This window comes from Sceloporus occidentalis, unplaced genomic scaffold, assembly GCF_023333645.1.
Source record: "Sceloporus occidentalis isolate IW3139 unplaced genomic scaffold, rSceOcc1.0.p SCAF_97, whole genome shotgun sequence".
Classification (NCBI taxonomy): domain Eukaryota; kingdom Metazoa; phylum Chordata; class Lepidosauria; order Squamata; family Phrynosomatidae; genus Sceloporus; species Sceloporus occidentalis.
The window spans coordinates 3,402,382-3,427,533 of NW_028317077.1; the positions used below are offsets into that span (position 1 = coordinate 3,402,382).

General features: G+C 42.6%; 1 protein-coding gene across 1 annotated transcript in view; it reads right to left on the minus strand.

Moving 5' to 3' along the window:
* LOC149284240 (collagen and calcium-binding EGF domain-containing protein 1-like) overlaps positions 1–23,633 on the minus strand; it is a 137,768-nt gene extending 114,135 nt beyond the window's left edge. The window contains exons 1-2 of the mRNA XM_089497008.1: positions 23,527–23,633; positions 22,562–22,642 (exon numbers count right to left, since the gene is read on the minus strand). Of these exons, the coding sequence (XP_089353134.1) occupies positions 22,562–22,642; positions 23,527–23,633 (188 nt within the window). The remainder of the gene's footprint in view (positions 1–22,561; positions 22,643–23,526) is intronic.
* Positions 23,634–25,152: the final 1,519 nt, after the last annotated feature.

Sequence of the window (25,152 nt, forward strand, 5' to 3'; positions counted from 1 at the left end):
GCTCTACCTCGGTCCAGAAAAGATTGGCGAGGCACCGGGAGAGGGTGGCAAAATCAGGACTGTCCCACACAAAGCAGGACAGTTGGGAGGCATGCTATACAGTTACCTTTGCTTTTCTTTTACCTGCTAAAGCTGGGTTTGGTAATAAAAGATTTTCACAGAATATTTTCAAGTTCATATAAATCCATAGTTAGTGAATTGGACCGTATTGCGTAATTTGTGAGCTCAGGAAGATCCTCAAAAAAGTCACACCATAAACACATATGGCAGTCGATTCACTAAGAGTCCCTGGATTTGCCAGGGAAGTCCCGACGACTGAAGTTATGTCACAGCTGTCGGCAGCCAAGGCTAATGGCCAAGTTATGTGTTTGCATGCACGGTGTCCGATCGCGCGCGCAGGAACCGGGAGTAGACGGGGCATTTTGTGATGTCACCCATGCATTGGTGTCACACGTGCTTCAGTGTCCCACTGTGGGACCCGCGTGAAATTGGTAAATATGCCGCACTCCTAGTTGTCGTCTAAATTTTAAAGGAAAATCACACAAGTCAATTCAGGTCGGCTGTAACCAGTGCTGAACCTCATTTCAAGCAGAACGCTCCTGGACTGGAAAGCCAGATTGATACTGGGTAGAAACGTTGGCATTTATTAACTCGTGATCTTTTGAAGTTCTCCAGTGTGAACATAAAGTGCAATAATAAATGTCACCCGCCTGCCCTGTCTGAGGGTACCAGACTAAGGCCATGCCCAGCGGTCTCTGCCCGTTCCCCGCTCTTTGTGCCGTGGAGTCATGGCTGATACATAAAAGTAATGTCCCATAGTAGTGCCTATTAATAAAAAGATCTGAGAAAGTTAGGGAACAGCAGCTTTAACTCCAACTCCTTGGTAAATTAGGTGGAATCGGGACAAAATGGAATTGTTATAATTAACCTCATCAAATAACATCAGAAAGCCGAACGCTGGCACTGCTGAAGAAAGAAGACTGAGGTCTGGCGAAGAGTCGGTTTCCGTCACCAGGAGAAACAATATTTCCGAAGCCTTTTTTTATTTTGTTGACGTTCAAAGTGCAAGGTGGAGCACCAGAGTGATTCCGGTTTAAAAGAAGAACGAAATTCACAGACGGCGTAAGATTTTCCACTGATTACAGATTAAGTACAGATGACAAAAACCTCTATAAATAAACCACGATCTGCTTGAATGAATTTAACTAGACGGTTTATAATATCCTGTGGCGCACAGATAACAAAATTCAATATTTGTGAATGCGTTTCGCTATCTTAGCTTCGTCTGTTTGCAAAGGGTGATGTTTATAGCAGCAGCAAAGCTTCATAATAAATATACCTTAGAACATGGGAGCTGTCCCCTCCTCAGCATGAACAGTTTTTACCATGAACCTTATTATTTGGTGGATTATTAGTATCCACTTTCTTCTCTATCCGCCCTTAGAAATGCTGCCGAGCCAATCAATAACATTTTGCAACTTAACAATACTGGATTGAGAACGTAATGGGGAGGAATAATTGCATAGATCCTTAGAACATGGCGTTCTTAAAGCAGTACTTGTGTGTTTTTACCACAATCATGGAACGGCTCTTTTAACCTACTCACTTTTCACTGGGGCCAACAATCTCTGCAGCAAAACTTGTTGGGTTGACACTGGGGCACAGATGCTCCTCGTGCTTTCCCAGAATCAGATTCTTGATGATCTTGTCCATCTTTCCATTAAACCCTAAATTCCCTGTACTTCAATCCTGAAATACTGGGGGATATGCAAGCATGTGATTGGCTGATGCTATTCCCATTGATTTCAATGGGACCTCAGCTTCTATTGACCAAACCAGCAGCCTGCATCTACTACCTACGTTTGGGCTTCATTGGATTCACCATGCCTGGGTCAAGTCTAAGACCTTCAAGAAGCCCTTCATCTGGAAGGCCAAGACCTCACGGCAGCTTAAATTACACTTTTTGCCTGAAAACATTCTGTATGTGTTTCTTTTCAGGTCCTACCTTCAAGGCGTATGAACCCTGCTCCATACTGATCCTGAAATGAAAGAACCCTAAATTGGAACGCATGCAGAAAAAAGATCGTTGGGCCACTAATACGACAATGCTAATTATTTCACAACCTAAACGTTTTTTTTTCTTTAAAAATCTATATTGGCACGTTGAATTCAAAGAACAAAATGTAAATGTCTTCGTTGTATACGTATAGAACTAAGAACTTCAGGCTTCCCCACCACCACCTCGCTAGGCTTTTCCCCAGGACCAATAACACACTTTGTGTTTTCATATGACAAATTCACACAAAGATAAGCTTTGACAATAAAGATATATGTTGTCGCTGGCGTTAATGTGGTACCTTTCAAAGGACATTACAAGTAGCCAGATCTTGTGGCGAGTTCCTCGGGTGGGGGGGATTCCGTCCTGGCTTTCTTCATCTGTCTCGTTAACAGGATGTATGCTTTATTTTTCCAGTCTTAACGATCTGTGATGAAATTACTGAACTCATTTGCATGTCAGTTCTACCTCCTGGAGTCTCCAGAGACTCAATGGCGTTACAGGAGCTCAGAGAGAACTCAAGGCTTGTCCTTAGTATCAAGAATCGATCAAACAGTTCAACTATTACATCATTATACTTTTTATTTATATAGAGTGCTGGTAAATTTCGCAGTGTGATACAAAAAGCAGACAGTGAAACTATTTAACAAAGACAATTAAAAACTGACAATGATATTAACACAAAGAAACAATCATAGAAAAATAGAATTTGATGGCAGATCAGACCCATTCGGCCCATCTAGTCTGCACCATTAATCCCAATTTAAAGACTCAGAGCTTAATCAGTCGTTGGTCTCGTTTTAGATTAAGGACCCATCAATGGTTCCCTTACTGTATTAGCCTCTTACCATTTCTGCTGTTAGCCAGTTCCACTTATCAACCACCATCTCTTTAAAGTTAAACTTCCTTATATTATATTATGTCTTTCTCTATTTTATCTAAGGCACTATTGTAAGTTTCATAAATGACATTTAATTAGTAAATTCAGTCTACCAGACCATCACTTACAATGTAATTCATACTAACAAAATACTTCTTATATTGTGAACTATTTATTGATTTAAATTAGGAATGTAAACCAGGATCTGTATAATAAAATAGCTTGTAATTATAGTATAAACTATCATCAAACTATTTCAGTGTTCCTGCTTATAGGATAGTTTAGACGGGAGGTTATCTGGAACGTTGCCGCGCGAGGGATATATATTACAACTTAAATTCCTTATAAACCTCTTATACGATAATTCCTATCTCAGAATGGGTTATAAAACAGCATTACAATTATTATTTGTTTTGTCATGTGTCTGTATATCATAGAGATAAGAAGTCATTATACTGCAATCCTTCTTCACTGTGGATATAGCTGGCTATTGTAATTATCATATCCCTTCAATATGTACAGTCCCATCTGCAATACATTATGTGTAGAGAACGGATGGAGAGAAAGAGAGGAAAATGCATTTCGCTGGTAGATAAGAACTTTTTGGTCGATACAAAGTGCCAAATCCTTATCTGAAAAGTGTTGCCAGTTAATTTTCCGCTCCGTCTGTCCCATGGATGCGCCTCTGTCCGTAACTGGTCTGTGCATTGGAAATGTGTTGGACATGTTGTTGCCCCCACCTGCTAAAACGCATCTATCCACAATCCATTCTATCTATTCTAACAGGTAGGGTTAGGGAAAGGGGTAGAACAGAGCGGACATACAACGTTTGAAACCATGGGAAATTCTACAGTTCCATTCAGCCAGTAACTACCGTCTACCAACAGACCACAAAATACATGGTTACAAAGATTCCCCCCCAGACCCCAATGGACCGTCTGCCCAGTGAGCAGCTGCACTTACCCGATCTGCCCCTCTGGGGAAAGCAACATGCCACGCGCAATGTAAACATTTAAACATAACACTCAAGTCATCAGGAGCCCGCTAGCCTTAAAGTGCCAGGGGCCGTCCCGACCTCGCCAGTCCAGTTCTGATTCCCCCTGAGCCTACTCAAATCCCAACAACTTTTAATTCACATCTATGTTAAGCTGAAGTTTGTACAAACTCTGCTTTTGATAACATCTGTTAAGCTGCTAGAGATGAACTCTGTTTAAAATTGAAGTTGATATCTTTAATTGGGCCAATATAGAAAAAGGTATAATGTTACATGGGCTTTCGGGACCTGAGGTGGAATCAAAGGCTACATCCGCTTTTCTTATCCAGTTTCAAGGAAACGCTGGATAAGTGGAACTTTTAGAGGTCAAAAAATGAAAACTGAAAATATAATCCTATGGAGCTTCATTTTAAACTGACGAACAGGTCCCTTAGAACAAGTAAGTTCCTAGGTAGTAGATAAATAATCTTCCAACAGAAGTGGTTATACAGTGAGGGAGGCTAAACATGCATGTGGCATATGGCTCCTGAATCTAAGACGAGGCCAACGACTGATTAAGATCTGAGTCTTGACATCAGATGGGGCCAATTTGTTGCAATGTCTTCTGCATCCAAACGCTGGGGGATGCAGATGGAGGTTTAAACCCTAATGTTCTGTCCAGCCTAACACTGAGCAAGCCGATAAAGGTTCAAGCCTCAATAACCTGTGGGGCATAGCGCTGGGCAAGCCGATCACGATTCCAGTATTTGACATCGATGACAAGTCAGAGCAGGGCCAGAGGGAGCTTTCTAGGGGATGGTTTCACAGTGGTCACCACATCCCGTTCACTGCCACTTACTCTGATTTTGCTGGGTGCATAAAAATTCTAAATCGATGGGTGGGATGTGGGTTCTTTTATATTTATGCTGTCGCTTTTCTTTCTTCTATCTGACTTGCTCTCTGGCTCTTCTAGCCAACCCAAACCCTGGCTCTGCTTGGTTGCCTCCCCAACTCTACTCTGTCCTGACCTCGGCTTTCATAAAATTCTTTCTGTAGAATGTTGGCATCTTCTGTGATGCGTTTCCAATAAAGAGTTTACTGGCAGGATACTCCGCATGATCCTCCCATTGTTATTCAGTAAGAAAGGCATTTAATACACGTCACAAGCGTAAGGTGCATGTTTATCAGTAGAGAGATGAACGAACGACCCAAAACAGATTTACCATCTGGCAGTGATAAAGAGTAATAGATATTAATATATTCCCACCAGGAGAGGGCTGGACTCATATGGTACTAATACCACAGCAATAAAAATGAGATTAAACGTGGATAATACGCAGCACCAGCCCCTTAAATTTGTGTCTCTTTGTGGCCGATAAATAGATGGAATTTTTTTGGGTGAGTCCTGGACTGGGTTTTATTTGCGCTGATTTGAAGTCTACAATGACATATTCCAGTGGAGTATATCTCGCACAGCGTCCTCTCCTCTTTTTGTCTACGATGCCAACCTCGATGCCCATGGCCAAGTCTCTTGTTGGTCTTTCGTAGCCCTGATCATCCTTGCAACCAGCCCTTTCACACTTTGGAGATCCGTGCTTCGGAAGGCTGCGGAGAGACAGGCTATGACCTCTGCCCAAGTAGGACATAAGCAGGCCTATGGCAGCTTCTCCAATTAATATTTAATTATTGTCACAGATTATTACGTTCTAGTAAACAAGTGTTGGCGATATTTTCACCCATTTTTTTATTGAACCTCAGGGTGGTGGTGCTTTGTTATACTCATGAAGAAGTGGGGGGTGACCGTAAAAGCCACAGTGGAAACTGGACCCTGAAATTTTCCGAAGCGGCACTCCCACGAAGGGATATGCTGCCCCTTCCTTCCCTCTTTGGATTAAATCTCCAGAGGGGGAGAGCTATGAGGAGTGCCATTGGGGGCCAAAAGGCACCACCGCCTCCCCACCAAAAAAAGGCCTCCTCTGTGGCAATTCCAGTGAGCGTATTAAATACCTTGTGCGTCAGGTGTTTGTGCAAAGCTCCTTGAGAGTTAACTACACGTGAAATGTATCAATGGAAGAACATATGGCTGCACTTGTTGTGATTTCTTGTATAGAGACATGGTATGAATTATAATGAGGAATGGTTGCCATATTAGGTTAGTTAGATCTGACAAACACGAAAAACACGGAAACCTAAAACCTCTCGGCCACGGTAAAAAAAAATACAAAAAAGATTAGCTGGAGGATTTAATATCCACAATTACAAAATTGAACTGCAAGCTCCTGGAACTAGTTTGTTGAATGTGATTCGGTTGATTTTGCATAGTAAAGCTCTCTTAAATCCTTTGGCCCATTTTGCAATTTATAATGGATTTGCAACCAAATGAGAGCACTCAGGCATGTAACTCCTTGTTACATGCCTGATGGCTTATTTAAGGAAGCATAGCCTCTGGAGCAAAGACTCCTTAATCAAAAGAAAAGTGTGTTTGTACAACCTGATTGAGTCATTCCCCTTAAATGGGTTTCGTAAACAGAATCTGAACAAGCTGGAGAGCTTTATCATAACCTCTCGGCGTATTAACGCAATGGCTTTTTGATCCATTCAATGGCCCATGACCAGTAAACAAAAAACAAAAAAAAAAGAGACTGAATACATTTCATAGAAAGACGCCATCTTTATTTTACTCTAGAGCTCAAACAGAATTGAGACAGGTGAGCGTTCATCTCAAACACATCTATCATGGGAACAAAGCCAAATACTTTGACATTGTGTTTATTTAATTCCCAAATGAAATTATAATTTTTTATATTTTTTTTTCATTTTAAAGTTTTATATTTTATAATAACATTTATAATTTATTTTGATTATTAATATTAATTATTAACAATACTACAGATAAAATATTTATTGACAGGGATAGATACCATACAAATCCTACTCGTTACATATATACCGGGGTAAATATTTCCATTACACCTAGCAGTCATCATACAAGACACTAGTCAGTGGGGAATATCTCTCTCATGCGCTCTCTCGGAACTGACAGATACTGATGTATAGCTTCATGATATCAGTAACCGAGCCTGGAATTTTATTTCCAATATCCTAGTTAAAACGTGAGTTTACATAAAGCACCTAAGATGCCCTCATTTATCATGAAATCCCGCTGTTGGTAAGCACAGTGCACTTTAAAGGATCAGGAATTATCAAAAACCTATTAAAGTTTTTTTAAAAGCTTTTAAAGTGTCGGCCATAAATCACTATTTAGACAGCGAGGTCCTTTGATTCCTTCTCTTTCTGTGCATCCATCATTTTCATGGGCCGCTGTAGCTAAAAGCTAAGACATACCCACGGTGTTTAATTCATGTGCAAAGAACATACCGTATTTGCTTGATTATAAGACAAGGTTTTTTCCAGAGCAAATGCTCTGAAAAATACCCCTCGTCTTATATTCGGGGTTGTCTTATAATCAGACCTCAAATAGGTCTGACTATGAGACTAAGATCCAGATCCCCTACAGCGATGCAGGGGACCTGGATCCCCCCCCCCCCAACTTACCGGTGCTTCTGAGTCCCCGGTGCTGCAGCGGAAGTTGTCTACGCGAATCGCGTAGAGTTCTACACGCTGCCCGGACTAAGCACCGGGGACTCAGAAGCACCAGTAAGTTTGGAGGAGGGAGAGGGAGGGAGTGTTAAATGGGGGGCATAAGGCATTTCTGGAGGAAGAGTGGCACATAGGGGGTCAAAAGGCATATCATGGGGCACAGTGGCATATAGAGGGTTAAAAGGCGTATCATGGGGCACAGTGGCATTTAGAGGGTTAAAAGGCATATCATGGGGCACAGTGGCATATATGGGGTATAAGGCATTTCTGGGGCAGATTGGCAAGCCTGGGGGCAGATGTGCATAACTGGGGGGGCAGGTTGAAAAAAGGAAATAAAAACAAAATATTTTTCTCAATCATAGCTTTTATTAACAAACAATTGTTCACATAGTTTACATGAATTAACTTTTACTGGTAAAACTTTTTTCCTTTAGGGTCGTCTTATATTCAGGCTTTTTCTTTTTTTTCATAAATTAATATTCAGATTTTGGGGGGTCGTCTTATAATCGAGCAAATACGGTATATTAAAAAAGTCATCTCAATAGCTAAAAACTTATCGATTAACTACGGAATGAGGGAGCCAAAAAGTTGGCAAGAAACATTTATATTTCGCTTATCGCGGCATTCTGCACCCCAGCTTAAACGTCCAAGGTTACAAAGGTTAATTGTGTGGCTAAACCCAGAGGGGGGGGGGGTTGCTAGAAAAATGGACTTCAATGAATTTTCCATTCCTGAGCTGAGTCAATGGGGTCTCAGTTTGGGGAAACTCATGGAACGTGAGACCTCTTCTGGTAAATGGTGAACAAACAGGGATCATGGCCTCAGATATTGACTAACGTAAGGGCAACAAAATGGGGGGAACATATGGGTACCACGGTAAGGATACACAGAATTCAAAGGAACATTTTTTTGCAAAGTTTTAAAATTCATCTTCTTAAGAAAGTGTCAGGCTGGAGACAGCAGTCTTGAGCTACCAAAGGAAAGCAGCTGGTCTTTCTTCTTGGCCACGAGACTGTGATCTGTGGACAGAGGAGGCCTTTGTACAAGGGTCTTCAGGAGAACGCTAGTAAACAAGAGGCTTTGGTAGAGCTGGCCTGAAGTGCAGGTCTCTGGACTGGGGAAGGGAATGTGGGCAGGAGTAATAAGTTCATACATTGATACAGGAACCAGAATAAGGTTCCACAGGGCAAGTGGGCATACATAAAGTCCAAGCTTAAAACAGTGAGCCGAGAAGTTGAGATGGGAACATAGCCAGAGTCCAGGCAGGGGGTCATAAAAACCAGAGGATAATGATAGCACAGTAATGGACCTGGGCACAATGCATCAGTACTGGAAGCTAGGAGCAGCCCGCTATGTATAGGTCACTGATTTCACAGACACAAGTGGACACAGGGAGACCTCGATTCTGGCCTACCACAGAGCCTACTGGCCGCCATATGGCTGCCAACCTCCCAAGCCCCTTTTGTTTTAATGAGGGCTAGCAGGCCACAGTGTGAGAATAGCCCTCATTAAAACAACTCCCACATGGAACCGAAGAAATGTCAGCGCACCCAGCAGGCCACAAAATATGTTTACACAACATATTCTCCGCCTGCCAAACACACAATTTTAAATATTTAAACATATGGAAGCTTTTTAACTAAAGATATCCTATACTTGAGACTTGTTTATCAATTTCTTTTATTTAAAAAAATCGTAAAATCTAAGATGTAACGATGACTTTGGAAAGTTTGGATACTGTTGTTATTAATCCAAAGCAGGTTTCTGTCCCAGCCCCGACCTCTTGTTCTAGCTCTGCGATAGTAAATCAGCTAGCAATGTATGTCAACCCACTTCAAACAATACCTAGAAGATAGACAGATAACTAAATTAACCACCCAGTGTAGGTAGCTTCCTACTGAACGGGTTGAATATAAAAATGTCCAACTACTTGTAGGGTGATGGTTTCAACCCTTAGCTGCCTCTATTTTTCTGTTAACCTCACTAATGTCTGCTCCATTCTTCTACGTAAAAAAGAGAAGTTGTTAGGCTTGGGGTCAGCCAAAGGGCTCGTAAACCCAGGAGGAAAAGGTGAACCTGGTGCCCCAAAAACACCCCACCGACCCAATAACTATTGAATAGCTTGAGCTTGGAGAACCCTAAGAAGTCCACATTCAGTACACAACTTCTTGAAATGTATCATTCTTTGTTCCACAAGTGGAATTGGATCTAGATCCACGGCGGTGACTACACTGATAGAATGATGCACGTTTTAGCCGAGGACGTAAAGCAGAGAACCTGCTCTGAATGTGTTCTGCGTACCAGATATGTGATCATTCTTGGCCTCTCCATAGAAGAAGTGTTAACGCCGCGCTAGGTCAACAAGAAACGTCATCGTAATGTTTCCCCCGAGAGGTATAATTTCAAAAGGGTGTTAAATTCACAATGACGGTGAATAAAGAAAACAATTAAGGAATTTCCATTTAAATCTTGCAGGAGCGATAAAAAATCTAGCAAAACACAGTGCTATCATCGTGATAATATATCACTTTAGCTCCAGTGTTCCAGAGAGGGCCCCATTGGATACATCGGGGCCCTAAGCAGAAATCATTACCCTTTACAAGGTAGCTTAACATTGTGGCTTCAGTTTAATACATCATAAATCCAACCAGCCTCTAGAAAACAGGCAATAAAGGTGCTGTCCCACTTCCACAAAACATTAATTGAACTTCTCTAATATGCTAAGCAAATCAACTGTAGCTGCTCTGACAATTTTACTCTCTCGGCTGAAGATTTAATCACATAAAAACAACACAGAAACATATACGTTTCTATGGTAACAGTTTTTGCTTTTGGGTCACATGACAATTACCTGTTCCCAGCACAAATATGAAAGAGGCTAAATTTCACATTACAGTAACAGTTACTTCTGGAAAGGAGATTCAACTATTATAGTGTAGTATGTTTGAATGCGGTATTATGTATGTTGATACGTTCAGCTGAAATCATCGTGAAATTTGGACAACAAAGGAGGGCAGTTTCAAGACGGTAAATACTTTATAATGTTTTCTATACTTTCCACAAAAAAAGGACTTCCTACATGCTTTCATTTGAATCCTTCATGAGATATTCAGAGCAACAGCAAAAGGTTTTATGCAGGAGAACTCATCATTTCATGGTGGTCTACCATCAACGTATTCAGTTTTCCAGAGTGACGACGTTCCGTGTTTCACCCAAGCTAGATGAATGTAGCCAGAAAAGAGTTCTGCATCTTCACTTCTCCACCACATGCCAATAACTCATGTGAAATCCCATCATTATTATTATCTTTTATTTATATAGCGCCAACAATTCACGCAGCACTTCTTACAATACAGATATTCAAGGGGTCTGACAAGACTAGGATTGACAGACTAAGACAAACAGATACATTCTACCGTCCAGTACAATGAATATGTCACAGTGTCCCGAGGACACGTGGAAGCTGGAGTACTGCGCATGGAGCAGGTGAGCTCCTTAAGCATCCAAGTAACCGATTCCCCATCAGACACAGTTCCTCCACAACCACCATTACCCCGAAAGAATACAGTGTCTGGTTTTATGTTCAAGGACAATTACAAGCAATGCTCCTAATCTATTCTAGATGTGACATAAAAGGTAAAAGGTCTTTAGACACAACATGCACAACACACAACACACAATGACTTAAAAGGGCAGCCAAGGCCATTTTTTTCCACGCAGGTCTTCCAATGAAAGGCGGCTTTTAGTGAAACAAGAATGTTTTGGCTACTGCTTGGCTCCTTTGTTCCAAGTGTTAGTAATATCAAACCTAACCTAAAAGTATGAATAACTGATTTCCACAGCGTCATCATATAGAATGTAGAACATGAATGTCCCTATGGGGGCGCTTAATATTGGATTCATTAAATGGCAACCAAATTACTTAATCAATTCCACTGTTTGAGGAGCCTATGAAACTTACATGTGTCCAGAAAGAAATGGCCTTTCTCCTTTCTACCCCCGCTCCTCCTACTGAAACTCTGATAACGAATACCCACAAATTATCACGGTTCAGCCTGAACTTTATATTTAAATATATATATATATATATATATATATAGATCAAAGGGAGGGGCAATACTTTCCACCATAAAATGTTACGTAATCCTGTGTTTCACTCAAACCCGATAAGAGACAATGTTTTTCTCCATAACAAGGCTTGAGTAACTGATATTTACTGGAAAAAAGAAAAACTTTGATACAATGTGTTTCATTTAGTAATCGATTTACTTAAAATAACAAAATCCACTGAAATGTGAAAAAAAAAAACAACGCATAACGGTATATACTATATAAATATAGGCGGGTCGGAAAACCATTGCTGCACATTTCCAATGCACTTTAAGGATCTTAGGGACACGAGGCATGTCACGTTACATTGTTTGCATGACTACTACTTCAGGCATTTCTTCCATAAATCAAAGAAAAGGAAATTCTCTGGCTTATTCCGGCAAATGTGTCGAATTACTGTATGTCTCATTCAGTGGGCAAAAAAAAAAAAAAAGAGAATCAGCCACACATTTGAAAGATCGGATAAAAAGTAACTAATTTATATATATATAATTTTTTTCCCTGCCATAGTCCTGCGGTGGGGGTCTGCATAGATAGCTTGCTCCCTGTCATCACCTACGCATCACCTACTTGCACAGGGAAGTGGGATATGACATCATACACTGGTGTCCAACAGCAGATAACGCGTGGACCGCAGTGGAAGCTTTAGGGCGGAGGTCTGTGCCGCTATCTCCATTCAGGTACGATTAGGAGAGCCAAGAGGAGCAGCTTGCCCCGGGGACCCCGTCTTGTTTACGGACAGCCCCAATTCCAAAAACTGTGAATACGACAGATCCCCTTTAAGCCAACTACGTCCAAAACAACCACAAGCATTATCTGTAATAACATGTGAAAGAGGCATGCGATGGAAGGAAAAACCGTCCAACGTATTACTTTCCACAATCAGCGATATGCCTTTGACCCAGTGCTGCTCAGCCTACTTTATGTAATTCGTGTGGCAGAATGAATGTTGTAAAATGATTGTTTTGACAATTCTAATTTCTTTTGGGGTTGTATATAGAAGCAGAATAATGAAATCACCAGTATGTCGTGTCTCCGATGACTAGCGTGCTGTATGATGATGCAGTCCGGCCACCGAGGAGATGCCCTTCAACCCAATTACAATGATCCATTTCATCATCTACTACAATGAAACCATCAGGGACTTAGATCTGTGCTCTACTGCAAGACAGCGAAGTTCTAAACAATATAAAATAGCCGTCACATCCAAAGGCTTGCAGCGCTGCCCCAGTCTCTCGGATGTCATAGCAGAGTTACATTGAGAAAGTACTTGTTGCATAGTGAGCGTGTACTCAATCACTTCTCAGTCAGCGGGGAGTATGCGGCATTCTAATAAGAATGCACCAACATGTTCATCCAAGAAATGACCCGTCACCTTGGAACAAAGAGGTCAACACATGAAGCATATACCCATCATCTAAGACTATGGCATTGGTCAGCCAAGAAACCTGCATTAGACATGAAGAGTCTTCCACAAAGCATAGAGCTGATAACCGGGAATCACTCAGCGTAGAACTTTGTAGTTCCCAAGAACTAATCTGTTACTCTAATGGTGCAGTAGAACGTAGCCGCCATGTATAGTTATGGTCCTATCAAGGACTACTGTACTCTATCTTTTGGCACAGCTGGCTATTAAGGCAATATGTGCAGGTGGTGGGTATATATTATGTATAAAGATGAAAGGTAAAGGGTTCTGGATTTAGGACTCGTTGTGCAATTGCATGGTTCACAGACCACCCTAACCGCCCAGGGCTTTTCAAACCCAGTGGCAATATCTGGACTAGGTAAAAACTTTACAGCATCAATCAAATTGCCCCAATGATTGTCCAATCGGCAGGCTTTATGTCCTTAACTTACTTTATAAGTAAGAATTACTTAATTGTTTTCTTAAGAATGGGGAAAAAATTCCCAGCACTTTAGTTACTTTACTAAGAGGGTGGTAGATTAGTGGAAGAGCGTCCCAGAAGAAGTGGTAGAGGCTAATACAGACGGGGTAATTTAAACATGCATAGGACAGGCATATGACTAGACGGGCCAAAAGGGCCAGATCTGCCATCAAATTCTATCTTACAAAGAAACGTGCTTTTTTTTTTATTTGAAACAAGTCATTAAAGTGAATCTGACATCCAAACAGATCAGGTTTACTTTGTGCTGCGCAAACATCTTAATGTGCTTGGCAAATTTCTAGAACGAAAGATATCTTATCTAATATATGAGTCGGCATAGGTTTTGAGTCTATTACACCTTTTAAATTTACTTTTCAAGAATCGTTTCCGAGCTGCGTAATAAAAGCCACAGATTAGGTCTCCGGGGCACGTGTGGACACAGCCAAAAATGACTGAAATGATTAGGAAAAATAATGAATAATTAGTCTGATGAATTGGTCGAGACCAAGGACTGATTAAGTCTTTACGGGCGGACTAGACGGGCGAATGGGTCTGATCTGCCGTCACATTCTGTGTTTCTAGATATAGCCTGTTGATGGAGCGCTAATGCCCACCCGGTCCAATACTTGCTTTGTTTCACCGGATCTTACCTACAGCTCCAACAATTATTATCAAACTGATTCAAAAGCTAATAAAACAGCAAAGTGCAAACTGTGAATCTACCCACGTGCATTTCAGTGAATACCCCAGGGAGGATCCATTTACTCCTTAATATCAGCTCCTCTGTAAACACGGCTCTACACGCTATCACGTGTAGCAGAGGTCATGTCATCGCTTTATCCTACTGCGTGATCCCATCGCATGTCAGAGATGTTCAGTGCAAACAAGCTAGACCTCCCATCCTCCATGTCCGCAGATACTCCACGGTGTCCTTAAAGACGTGAAGAGCCCTTTTATCTTTGATTACACATTAATGGGAGAAATTCTCAAGCCCTGATAAGATGTGGTTCTCAGAGATGAGGTCTGACACCCACCTGAATGACGTTACAACCGAGAGTCTGACCTTACAGGGCGCACCGCCAGGAGAACAGGTCAACTCTCCATAGATCCAGGAGAACAGGTCAACTCTCCATAGATCCAGGAGAACAGGTCAACTCTCCATAGATCCAGGAGAACAGGTCAACTCTCCATAGATCCAGGAGAACAGGTCAACTCTCCATAGATCCAGTAGAACAGGTCAACTCTCCATAGATCCAGGAGAACAGGTCAACTCTCCATAGATCCAGGAGAACGGGTCAACTCTCCATAGATCCAGGAGAACAGGTCAACTCTCCATAGATGCAAAAGAACAGGAGGGTTGGAGAGCTGATAAGGACACAAAGGCTCTTCTAGTCTGTCCTTTTTCATTCCTAACCAATAGCCTAACCAATTTTGATCGCATCTCTAAAAGGAGACCCATCTAAAACATGCATCATACGTGGTGGCATTTCCCATAAACATACCTATGGTTAGAGGGGAAACCTGGTCACCCTAAGAACATAGACGCCCATAACCCAGCATAAATAAACCTTAATAGATCTGCCATTTTTTTGTTCCTTTGAAGGTTAGTCACATAAAAAACAAATCATAATACATGTTTTTTCCCAGTTTCAATAGTAACAACACACATCATTACAACGTATATAATAATCTACTGCATCCTGTGATACTCAAGCGTTGCTGGCAACATTGTACATGATGAAGAATTAGCTTTGAGAGAGGTTTGGACATCCATCAGTACTAGGATGTTTATCATAATCCATTTAGTTACAAAAGTGTTCATACCAGTAGAGTAGATGGAACAGCACCTTTAAAAAATACCGTATTGACTCGAATATAGGCCGCACTTTTTCCCCCCACTTTAAGTCTTTAAAGTGGGGGTGCGGCCTATATTCGGGGTCTAGCGCCCCAACGCCCGGGCAGGCAGCAGGGTTAGGATACAGATCCTCCGCAGCGGTGCAGGGGACCTACATCCTACTCCCCGATACACTCAGACAGCCTCCCCTGCCAGCACTTCCCACGGGGGGGGGTGCCGGCACGGGAGGTTGTTTACCCGCATCGCCGCAGCCGGTGACCGTCCGCACGATGCGTTTTAGCTCTGCCCCCAAGACTTACCAGAGCAGACTCCCGGGTGTCTTGCGGGGCGGGCGGGGTACATCTACACAATACGCATATACAACTTCCGGTGCCGGCACATCCGCTGAGTGCCGGCACCGGAAGTTGTATACGCGTATTGCGTAGATGTCCCCCGCCGGCCCCGCAAGACACCCGGGAGTCTGCTCTGGTAAGTCGGGGGGGGGGGAGTGGCAGCATATCTCGGGGGGGGGAGACAGAGTGGCAGCATGTTTTTTTGGTGCTTTTTTAAAGAAAAAAACTTTTTCTTTAAAAAAGCACCAAACTTTTAGGGTGCGGCCTATATACGGGGGCGGCCTATATCCGAGCCAATACGGTATATTTTACCAACTCTGACCCATACCAGACCTAAAAGGCACCCTCCTCCTGGCTCCCTTGGAGTTCTTATTCTGTATTTGTAATATATATCGTTATCATTTTGTAGTTATTTTTAAATGGGCTAGTGTAAATGAACAGTGGGAGATCATTCCATGTATCTACTACAGATTGCAGTCTGCTTTTGTTGAACCTTAATTAATGTAACACTGGAAAAGAAATAAAGAAATAAAGAATATATTTATATATATATATATATGTATATATACCGTATATATATATATATGCAAAAATAATTTAAAGGGTTAAAAAAACAGGTAATGAGTTCTTTGCATGAGCGCAGAAACTGTTAAAATGTGGATTAAGAGGCCACTTCTGCAAAATGCTAAGTAAATATACCAAAGCATGTATTGTTTCTTATCAGATGTCAGCGGAGAATCATATTTCATGTACAATGTCATTTGTGAGAATTGAAATAAGCCTGCGGAGCGCCGGGGTTAATTACTTCTGCCCCTGGGCTCTTCTGGAACAGCACAGCCCTGTCCTCCGGCGTAAAATATGAAGTGAAGGAGAAATGGGGAAAACTTTGTTTTAAAACCCAGAGAGATTAATAGAGTAAAAGCATACAGGCTGTCCCAGCTTCGGAGACCGCGGTTAACCTCTCGCATGCCAGGGAGGTGAAGGAATGCATTGGTCCCAGGCAAAGGATCATTCACCTAAGGGGTTAAGTTAAAGAAGGCCGAATAATAAAAACTGGTAATGTTTTACAAAGCTTTTGGCCATAAAAACACTTCTTTTCTTCTATGCATTCATTCCACAGTAACCAGACCTCCTTCCCCCTGATTTTAATACAGCCCTGTAGGATATATTTAAGCTGCCCCCCTAAAAGGAATAAAAGCCCCCTAGAAAATGTCAGGCTTATCTACCCGTACTCTGAAACAGATCCCTCAGGCCTCTGCTCTTCCTAAAAGCTCAGACAGGTTTGTTTCTCTGTTAAACCATTTAGGAAAGATTGCTTTGGAGGAAACCAAACAAGTTTGGACCTCACAGGTACCCTGAGAGCCACTCGCCACTCGCCACGCGCCACTCACCACTCACCACTCACCACTACTAATTCTGCTGCGGCCCCCGGGGTGGACTATAGATAAAGTTTAATAATAATAATAATAATTATAATAATAATAACTGTGCTGCTGGCCCCCTCATGTGCATTTGGATGTAAATAAATGCGCAATACACATAAAACTGTGTTGTTTTACAGGACAAGACACTCCATATAACCATTTATACACACACATTCATACACACACACATTTACACACACATATTCATACACACACACATTTATACACACATATTCATACACACACACATTTATACACACAAATTTACACACGCACACATTTATACACGCACACATTTATACACGCACACATTTATAAACGCACACATTCATACACACACACATTTACACACACATATTCATACACACACACATTTATACACACATATTCATACACACACACATTTATACACACAAATTTACACACGCACACATTTATACACGTACACATTTATACACGCATACATTTATACACGCACACATTTATACACGCACACATTTATAAACGCACACATTTATACACGCACAAATTTATACACGCATACATTTATACACGCACACATTTATACACACACACATTCATACACGCATACATTTATACACGCATACATTCATACACGCATACATTGATACACACACACGTATCTTATAAGTAAGAGAATGCATCCATATTACCGTCAGAATTTATGGAGTCATAACTAATGATCTTGGCACCTTCTGCAAGGTCAGAGGCGATGATGTCACATCCAGTGCCGTGAGCACAAGGTGTCGGCATATGTCAGAAGGAAAGATAACCCAGAGATGTCATTCTAAAGCTCACACTGAACAGAGTATACTGTCCTCATTCTCCTGTAACTGAACGCGCAGCAGACTCTACACACTCTCCCTGTCACCGGAAGCACTCCCTGCTCACACTCCACGGAGGAAGCCCTTATTGTAGTGGTCATTGAAAGACTATCATTGGGGAAATGGGGCAGCTGTGGATGGGCCTGGTAACTGTTGGGGGCCCTGTGAATTTAACCCTTCATGGTATTTGCTATGGGATCCCTGAATGCTCCATAGGGGAGCCAAAAGGAGGTTGAGCGAGGGCAGACCGGGGGAAGGGAGTGGACAAAAACAGATGCCACTCACACCCCACCTGGAAAACACAACTATCTGCTTTATACATGCCATATATTTAATTCCGGGCTTTCAGCATGCGCGAATACAAAATTCCTTAAACTAACAGGAAAAAACGTGTATAGCGTGTAGCCAGTATGGGCCGGCAGTATTTACGGCGTACGGGGAAGGACGGCTCCCGTGTAATGAACGGAATGTTTGAGAGAGAGCTTCCTCTCTGGAATAGTAATCTGCGTCCGGGGAGCCTCTGACAGGTTAATCGTACGATCCTCTGACTATCGCTCTTTTGCTGTCATCTCATCCTGCGTCCAATTTGCAAACCTTGATAAATTTCCCTCTACATTTCCAGCTCCCCGAGGAAGAGCGCAGCTATTAGTCATATGGATTTCATCCTTGTATCAAACGGCAAATGGGTAACCTTTAGTGAATACTCTCCTTAGGGGCGTAATAAAGAGAAAGACGCTTTATTTTGAGTGTTTTTTATATCTATATATATATATATTGTGTGTTATCCATGTTATCTGGTTTTCTCCTGGAGTCTCTGGGAGAAGTGCCGCTTCTCTGGGTCTCCGGGTCAACACTCAAATCTTCGTGGGGGCGGGGTCTTGACATGACCCGCTCCTCACCCATTTCCCCTTTAAATGGGGGTGTTTCCCACAACGCCAGCTGGTACACCCACTGACATCCAGTGGGACCGCCCACCGATGTCAGAGGGACCGCCCACTGATGTCAGCGGGACCGCCCACCGATGTCGGTGGGTAGTCCTGGCCGCATCCCGCAAGGGTAGACTCCGAGTAGCCGGAGCCCAGAAGATCCCAGGTATTGGTTCTCGGATGTCAGGGGGGACGTCCACCGACATCAGCGGGACCACCCACCGACATCAGAGGGAACGCCCACCGACATCAGCGGGACTTCCCGCCCTCATCCCGCAAGCGGGCTCCGGGTAGCCAGAGCCATGAAGCTTCCAGGTATGGTGTTATCGCCGGGGATGAAGCCTGGGAGGTATTATGTTACCCAAACTGGCAGCACTATTGTGCATGCGCACAATGCAGCACATGCGCAGGATGCATCCTCACAAGCGTGACACAGGTAGAGCTCGGGGGGGACAGAGTGGCAAAATTGGGACTGTGCAGCACAAAACGGGACAGTTGAGAGGCATGTGTTATAGAACAGCATAGGTTAGTCGTTTAGAGCAATATTTAGAACATAAACCCCCTTTTCCAAATCTAAGATAAAAACAAAAAAGGTGCAGACGGCGCGTTCACATTTTTGTTGCGTTATTTCCTGAAGTAAAGACTCAAACCCTAATCAAACCCTAATTCAGAAGCAATATGCATACCCCATGCATGTTTAATCCCTCACTGTATTACCCATTTATGCTGGGAGGCTGTTCCACTTATCTACCACCCCTTCCGTAAAGTAAACTGAACATCCCCTTTGCCTCTAATGCTTTTTATTATTAAAAATACCTGTAGTGATATAACAATTGCCTCGGATTATTTTGATTTATACGCAGAAAGCGGTAAAGCCTTGAGAAAAATGTACAGGATCCAACTCAAGGTATAGATATATCCTTAACGCTTTCAGTGCCAAATCCATCGGGTATATCACCTTCTCGTTTCCAGGTACTGAATGTTGCCGCAAGGTCAATAAATGGTTAATAGAGGAAATCAGGTTATCGGGTGCTTTATGGTCTCATAAGACTGATAGCGGAGGGGAAGATAAGACTTCTAAACCTATTCACAAGGAGAAATTAATCAATCCAAGGATACCAGTAAGAAGTGCAGAGCTGACCCTGAGGCTCTTTAAATATTAACCCCTTTAGAGAATTCTACCCCCCCCCCTTTAAATGTGTTAACTAAATGGCTCCTATACTGATCCTGGACTGGACTCATTATTTAAAGATGCACTTATTTTAATCACCTGCATTCAAGCAGGGATATCATCCATAACATACAAAGCACTAATTGGGAGGTTTGTTTATTATCAGCTCTGCAGAGAGTCGGCTCCAGGCTGCGTGACCCTGAGAATCTGCCCCTTCACCCTGAGACCCTGAGGTTGGAGCAAAAACCAATGCGGCTCAGCGGCAAACCTGATCCCGGGTACGACTACTAGTAGTCCTTTTGAAACCTAATCACAGACTGTCCTTTGACACCAAATACTTATCTAATGTTATCAGGTTCCCACTTCAACACGCTCATTCAACCTAATGCTTGTGATGTGTCTTAGATCGCCTGCATGTTTACATTTCAGAACAGCATTAACTTTTACCACCTCTGCTGGGAGGCTCTTCCACGTATCTACCACCCTCTCCGGAAAGTAACCGCCATAATAGAAGAAAACTAGGCCAAAAGCTAGGTTTTAATCTATTCATTATTTCCATGATGTACGACCGGTCCCGTGTCTGCTAACTTCTTGGCAGGAGTGACGTTTATTAATCTGCTATGGCTGTGAAGATTCAGGTTTGTCACACACAAGAAAAATTGGAAATAAATTAGTTTCTAGAAAAAAAAAAAAAAAAAAATTGAAATGAAAAGAATAATACATTTGCTAAATGGCTATGTTAACCATGAAAGATCAAAGCCCGGGGAGCTCTGGATTATTGGGCGCCCGCATTAAAGTTTACTGATATAATTAATAGTAAGAACTGCGATAAAGTTTAAGGATTAATATTATGATCGAATTAAAAACGGTAATTCCTGCAAACCAAAAATCTAAAGAAAATGCAGGTCAATGAGAAGTTCTGTAACCCGCTTTATATGGGTCAGATTTTGTGGCTCTTCATTCTCTGATTTTCTTCAAACACCTAATAAACGTATAAAAAAAACAAGAGCGCTTTTTTAACAGAAATGAGGGTAATTCGCGTTGTTTCTGTAGGTGAGATTGTTTTGTTATAAACTACTTGTTATGTCCTGTTTACTCATTGTACAACGCTACGGAATATGATGGCGCTATGTAATAAATAATAATGTTACGTTACATACATTAATCTGATGGATTATCTGCACTTTAACAGCATTACAGCCACACACTCCTCAGACGGGTGACATTTAGTGAAATGCTGGCTGGAATCCATCTAATCCGCCCAAAATTTATTGTTTTATGATTTTAAACCGTATTTACTCCTCGGCTTTGTCTGCCTTCCTTCACTGTATTATTACGCTACCACTTACGCTGGGAGGCTGTCCCACTTATCCACCACCCTCTAGGTCAAGTAATACGAGCCGGAAAAAACATAGATTGCTGCAAATTACAACAAAAATAATGGGAAACTGGGATAATACAGGTCACTATGCACAAAAACATAATGTTTCTGTAGATCTGCCTTCTAAATGTGAAGATGCTCTGCAGTAATAATAGATCAGAACACAAAGCGCGACTTGTCTGTGATACTAAACGAGATCTTCTACGGAACTATAATTAGCCGCTACGGTACCTGAAATAAATTAGATTGTAAGCTCCTTGAGCAGGGCCGCCCCCACCTTCTGTGTGTCTCTAAGTCCAGATTGTTATGTTACCTGCTACCTGTTATGTCCTGATTACCCTTTGTACAGCGCTGCTGAATATGATGGCGCTATATAAAACAATAAATAATAATAACAACAATAATCAGCCCCCAGCGGCTAAAAACATTCTGAAAAGGTCAAAATACCAACACGTGCCCGATCCGCAGCCGGGGGGGGGGGGAGGGGGGGTATCTGAGAGCCCTACGTCTCTATTATCTATTGATAAGAATATAATAAGATTGAAAAAAAATACTAAAAAACACAAAATCAGCTGTTATATATCCAGACTCACAGCAGAATCACAAGAAATACAATAAAGCGCCTTAACTCTTTAAGTGCCTGTGAGTGCCACTGAAGCACTATGCACGTTGTTTGGCAGGTAAAGAGTTAACGGCACGCATAACGTGTTTTCTTTCCATGTTTCTCTTGGAAAATACTTCTTTAAAGTTCTGATTCATTACCAGCATGACTAAAGAGAGCCCAACACCGTCCGCGGTTCCCAAAATAAAGTCGGCAGCGCATCGGGTAAACATTCGCACCGCAGGTGTTTTTATAACATAGCATGCACCTGATGATGTCATAACCAAATATTTAAAAACATAAAAAAAAAAACAAATAATAATTCATTCTTTATCAAAGGGTGTTCGCAATCAAAACAAGTCATAGAACCCAAAATGCAATAAATTACACATTTATTTATTATCTTTTTACATTTTTTTTTTGCAAGCAGGTTATTGTAGCCCAGGCGTTCTCTTATCACGGTTATCGCCTGCTTATCAAAAGCCACTCAGCAGACGAGTTAAATGAATCGTAAAGCGTACCTAAAGCATGTAGTCACCTCTCCCGTCGACTTCAGGCACGGGTACTTGGTGGTGGTGATTTTATTCTCCGAACAAATTTCCCTAAAAAAAGAAAAAAATATTATTTAAGGAAAAAAAAAAAAGGTTTTCAGGTTTGACTGTAAAATAACATTCTGGGTGTTTGCATCGGGGGTTAATTTTCTCTCCTATATTGGCATAACCTGTTTTTTTCATATGTTGTCATATGTGATGCCAATGTGGCCATATACTAGATCTCCGTTTCCAAACACAACAGTGTTTTACTTTACTGTAAGGGTGGTAGATAAACGGAGCAGCCTCCCAGCAGAAGTGGTAGAGGTTAATACAGTGAGGGAATTTAAACATACATGGGACAGGCATACGGCTCCTGAATCTAAGACGAGACCAACGACTGATTAAGGTCCGAGTCTTAACGTCGGGAATAACGGGAAGACTAGATGGGGCCGAAAATATAATTTGTATCATTTTGAGATTAAAATAGGAGTCCGTTATCAGCTGTAATAATTATAAGATCATAGGGCCCTCTTCTCCTTCCGTCCCAGTATGTATTAAGAATATTGTCAATTTTAAATGGTCTTTGGTAAATATTTTCACTGCCCCCTGTTGTGACAGCGCTACAGACTCTGCTGGCGCCATATAAATAAATGTATGTTTTCAGGTGGATGGTCGGCAGCGCGGTCTCTCTTATCGCCCCATCTGGGGGTTGATGTAGAAGGCACTGGTGATTAGTACTTTCACTGATGCTATTAGGACTACTAAGCAAAGTGCACCAGGAAGTAACACCAGTAACTCTTATCATGATCAGGACATGTCGCAATGTGCAGCAATAAGGCACCCAGCAATCGCTAACCCGGGCTAATGTACAAAAGGGCTGCTGACTGGCGAGGTGTGAGAGTGACCTCACCTGCTGGGAGGCTGATCTCCGGGTCTCAGCAGGTCACACTCACCTGTCTGCTTCTAGATCTTCTCTGTAGGTCCAGGCCAGTCCCAGGGAGAGGAGCAGCATTAGGCAGCCCAGACACAGGCAGAGCCTCCGGGGACCGCTGTCGCACATTGGCCCGGCCCTGCGCTCCGTGCCCTTATTATGTGAAAGTCTTGGTTTTTGCCCAAAACTCTTGATTTCCAGGCTTTGGCGCCGGTGATCGGGGGGCGCAGACGCGGCGGATCTGGGCTACAGGGGGCGCTCGGGAGCCGGAGATCGGACGGGTCGGGGGACCTGGCGAGCCTCAGCGCAGTTGGAGGAGTCGGGAGCTGAAGTCAGACAGCCGGCTGCACGGTACGGGGTATAACGCTGGAGGCGGGGCGCTCACATCACAGGCCGGCCTGGAAGGCATGCGAAGGACACCCGGAGTCCCGCACAGATCCCGCACAGATCCCGCCGGAGGGTCTCTGATAGCAGATCTCTTATCCTGCGCTCGCTCTTTTAATGCAGATCTCCTTTCCCCTTCTCTGTATCGCATTTGCTGCGGCTTTCAGCAGATCTCCTGTCCTCTGCTGGGTCTCTTAGCAAATCTGGATCTCCTTTAGAATATATAATGTCCTCTTCTGGATCTCTAGCAGATCTCCTCTCTGTTGGATCTTTTATAGCAGATCTCCTCTCCTCTGTTGGATCTTTTATAGCAGATCTCCTCTCCTCTGTTGGATCTTTTATAGCAGATCTCCTCTCCTCTGCTGGATCTTTTACAGCAGATCTCCTCTCTGTTGGATCTTTTATAGCAGATCTCCTCTCCTCTGTTGGATCTTTTATAGCAGATCTCCTCTCCTCTGCTGGATCTTTTATAGCAGATAGGTCATGTGTAGCAGATCTCCTTGTCTCCAGTGCTTCTTTGATCGCAGAATCCCTGTCCAGTCCACAGTTGGATCTCTTATGTCACCCACTGGATTCCCTCTTTGCTATTCCCGTGTGTTCTGGACTCTGCTTTGCAGATCCTCTCCTTTTGTTTTCATGTCACCTCCTTTCCTCACCCACACAGTATGAGTGAGCCCTCAGTGATGCCCTGTCTCTTGGTGTGAGTGTCACTCAGTTAAATCTCCTATGACTTTGTAAACCCTTCACTATCTCTTCTCTCCTGACAGCACCTCTCTTCCCTGCCCTCCTCCTCCTCTATCTACCCCCTGCCTGCTTCTATTCTCTCCCAATAAATCTCACTGTATCTCAGGGCTGTCTGTCTGCTGTCTCTGTGCGGCTTCTCTCTCCTTTACCTTTCTGCCCCTCTTATCTCCCTGGCTGAGGGGTCTCCGTGCCCCAGCTTTCCTCTGGCTTTCCTCGCAGCCCCTCTTTATTCTTTCTCCCTGGAAGGTGGGATTGATTTTGCGCTTTCATGTGACACATTTGGATTGTAAACTTTCTTGGATGTTTTCAACTTTTTTTTTTTTTAGTACCCGGAGGTCAAGCTATCAGTGAAGGAGTTGTCTTCTACTCCCACCACATCACAGGGGGCAGCCTGCGGGCTCTTAATTCCACTTTTCATCCTGTTAATACATTTGTAGGCTCCCTCGCTGCGATACATTACAAAAATCTACAGTTACAATCAGTAAGATTGATTAATATGGCACCATCATATTCCGCAGCG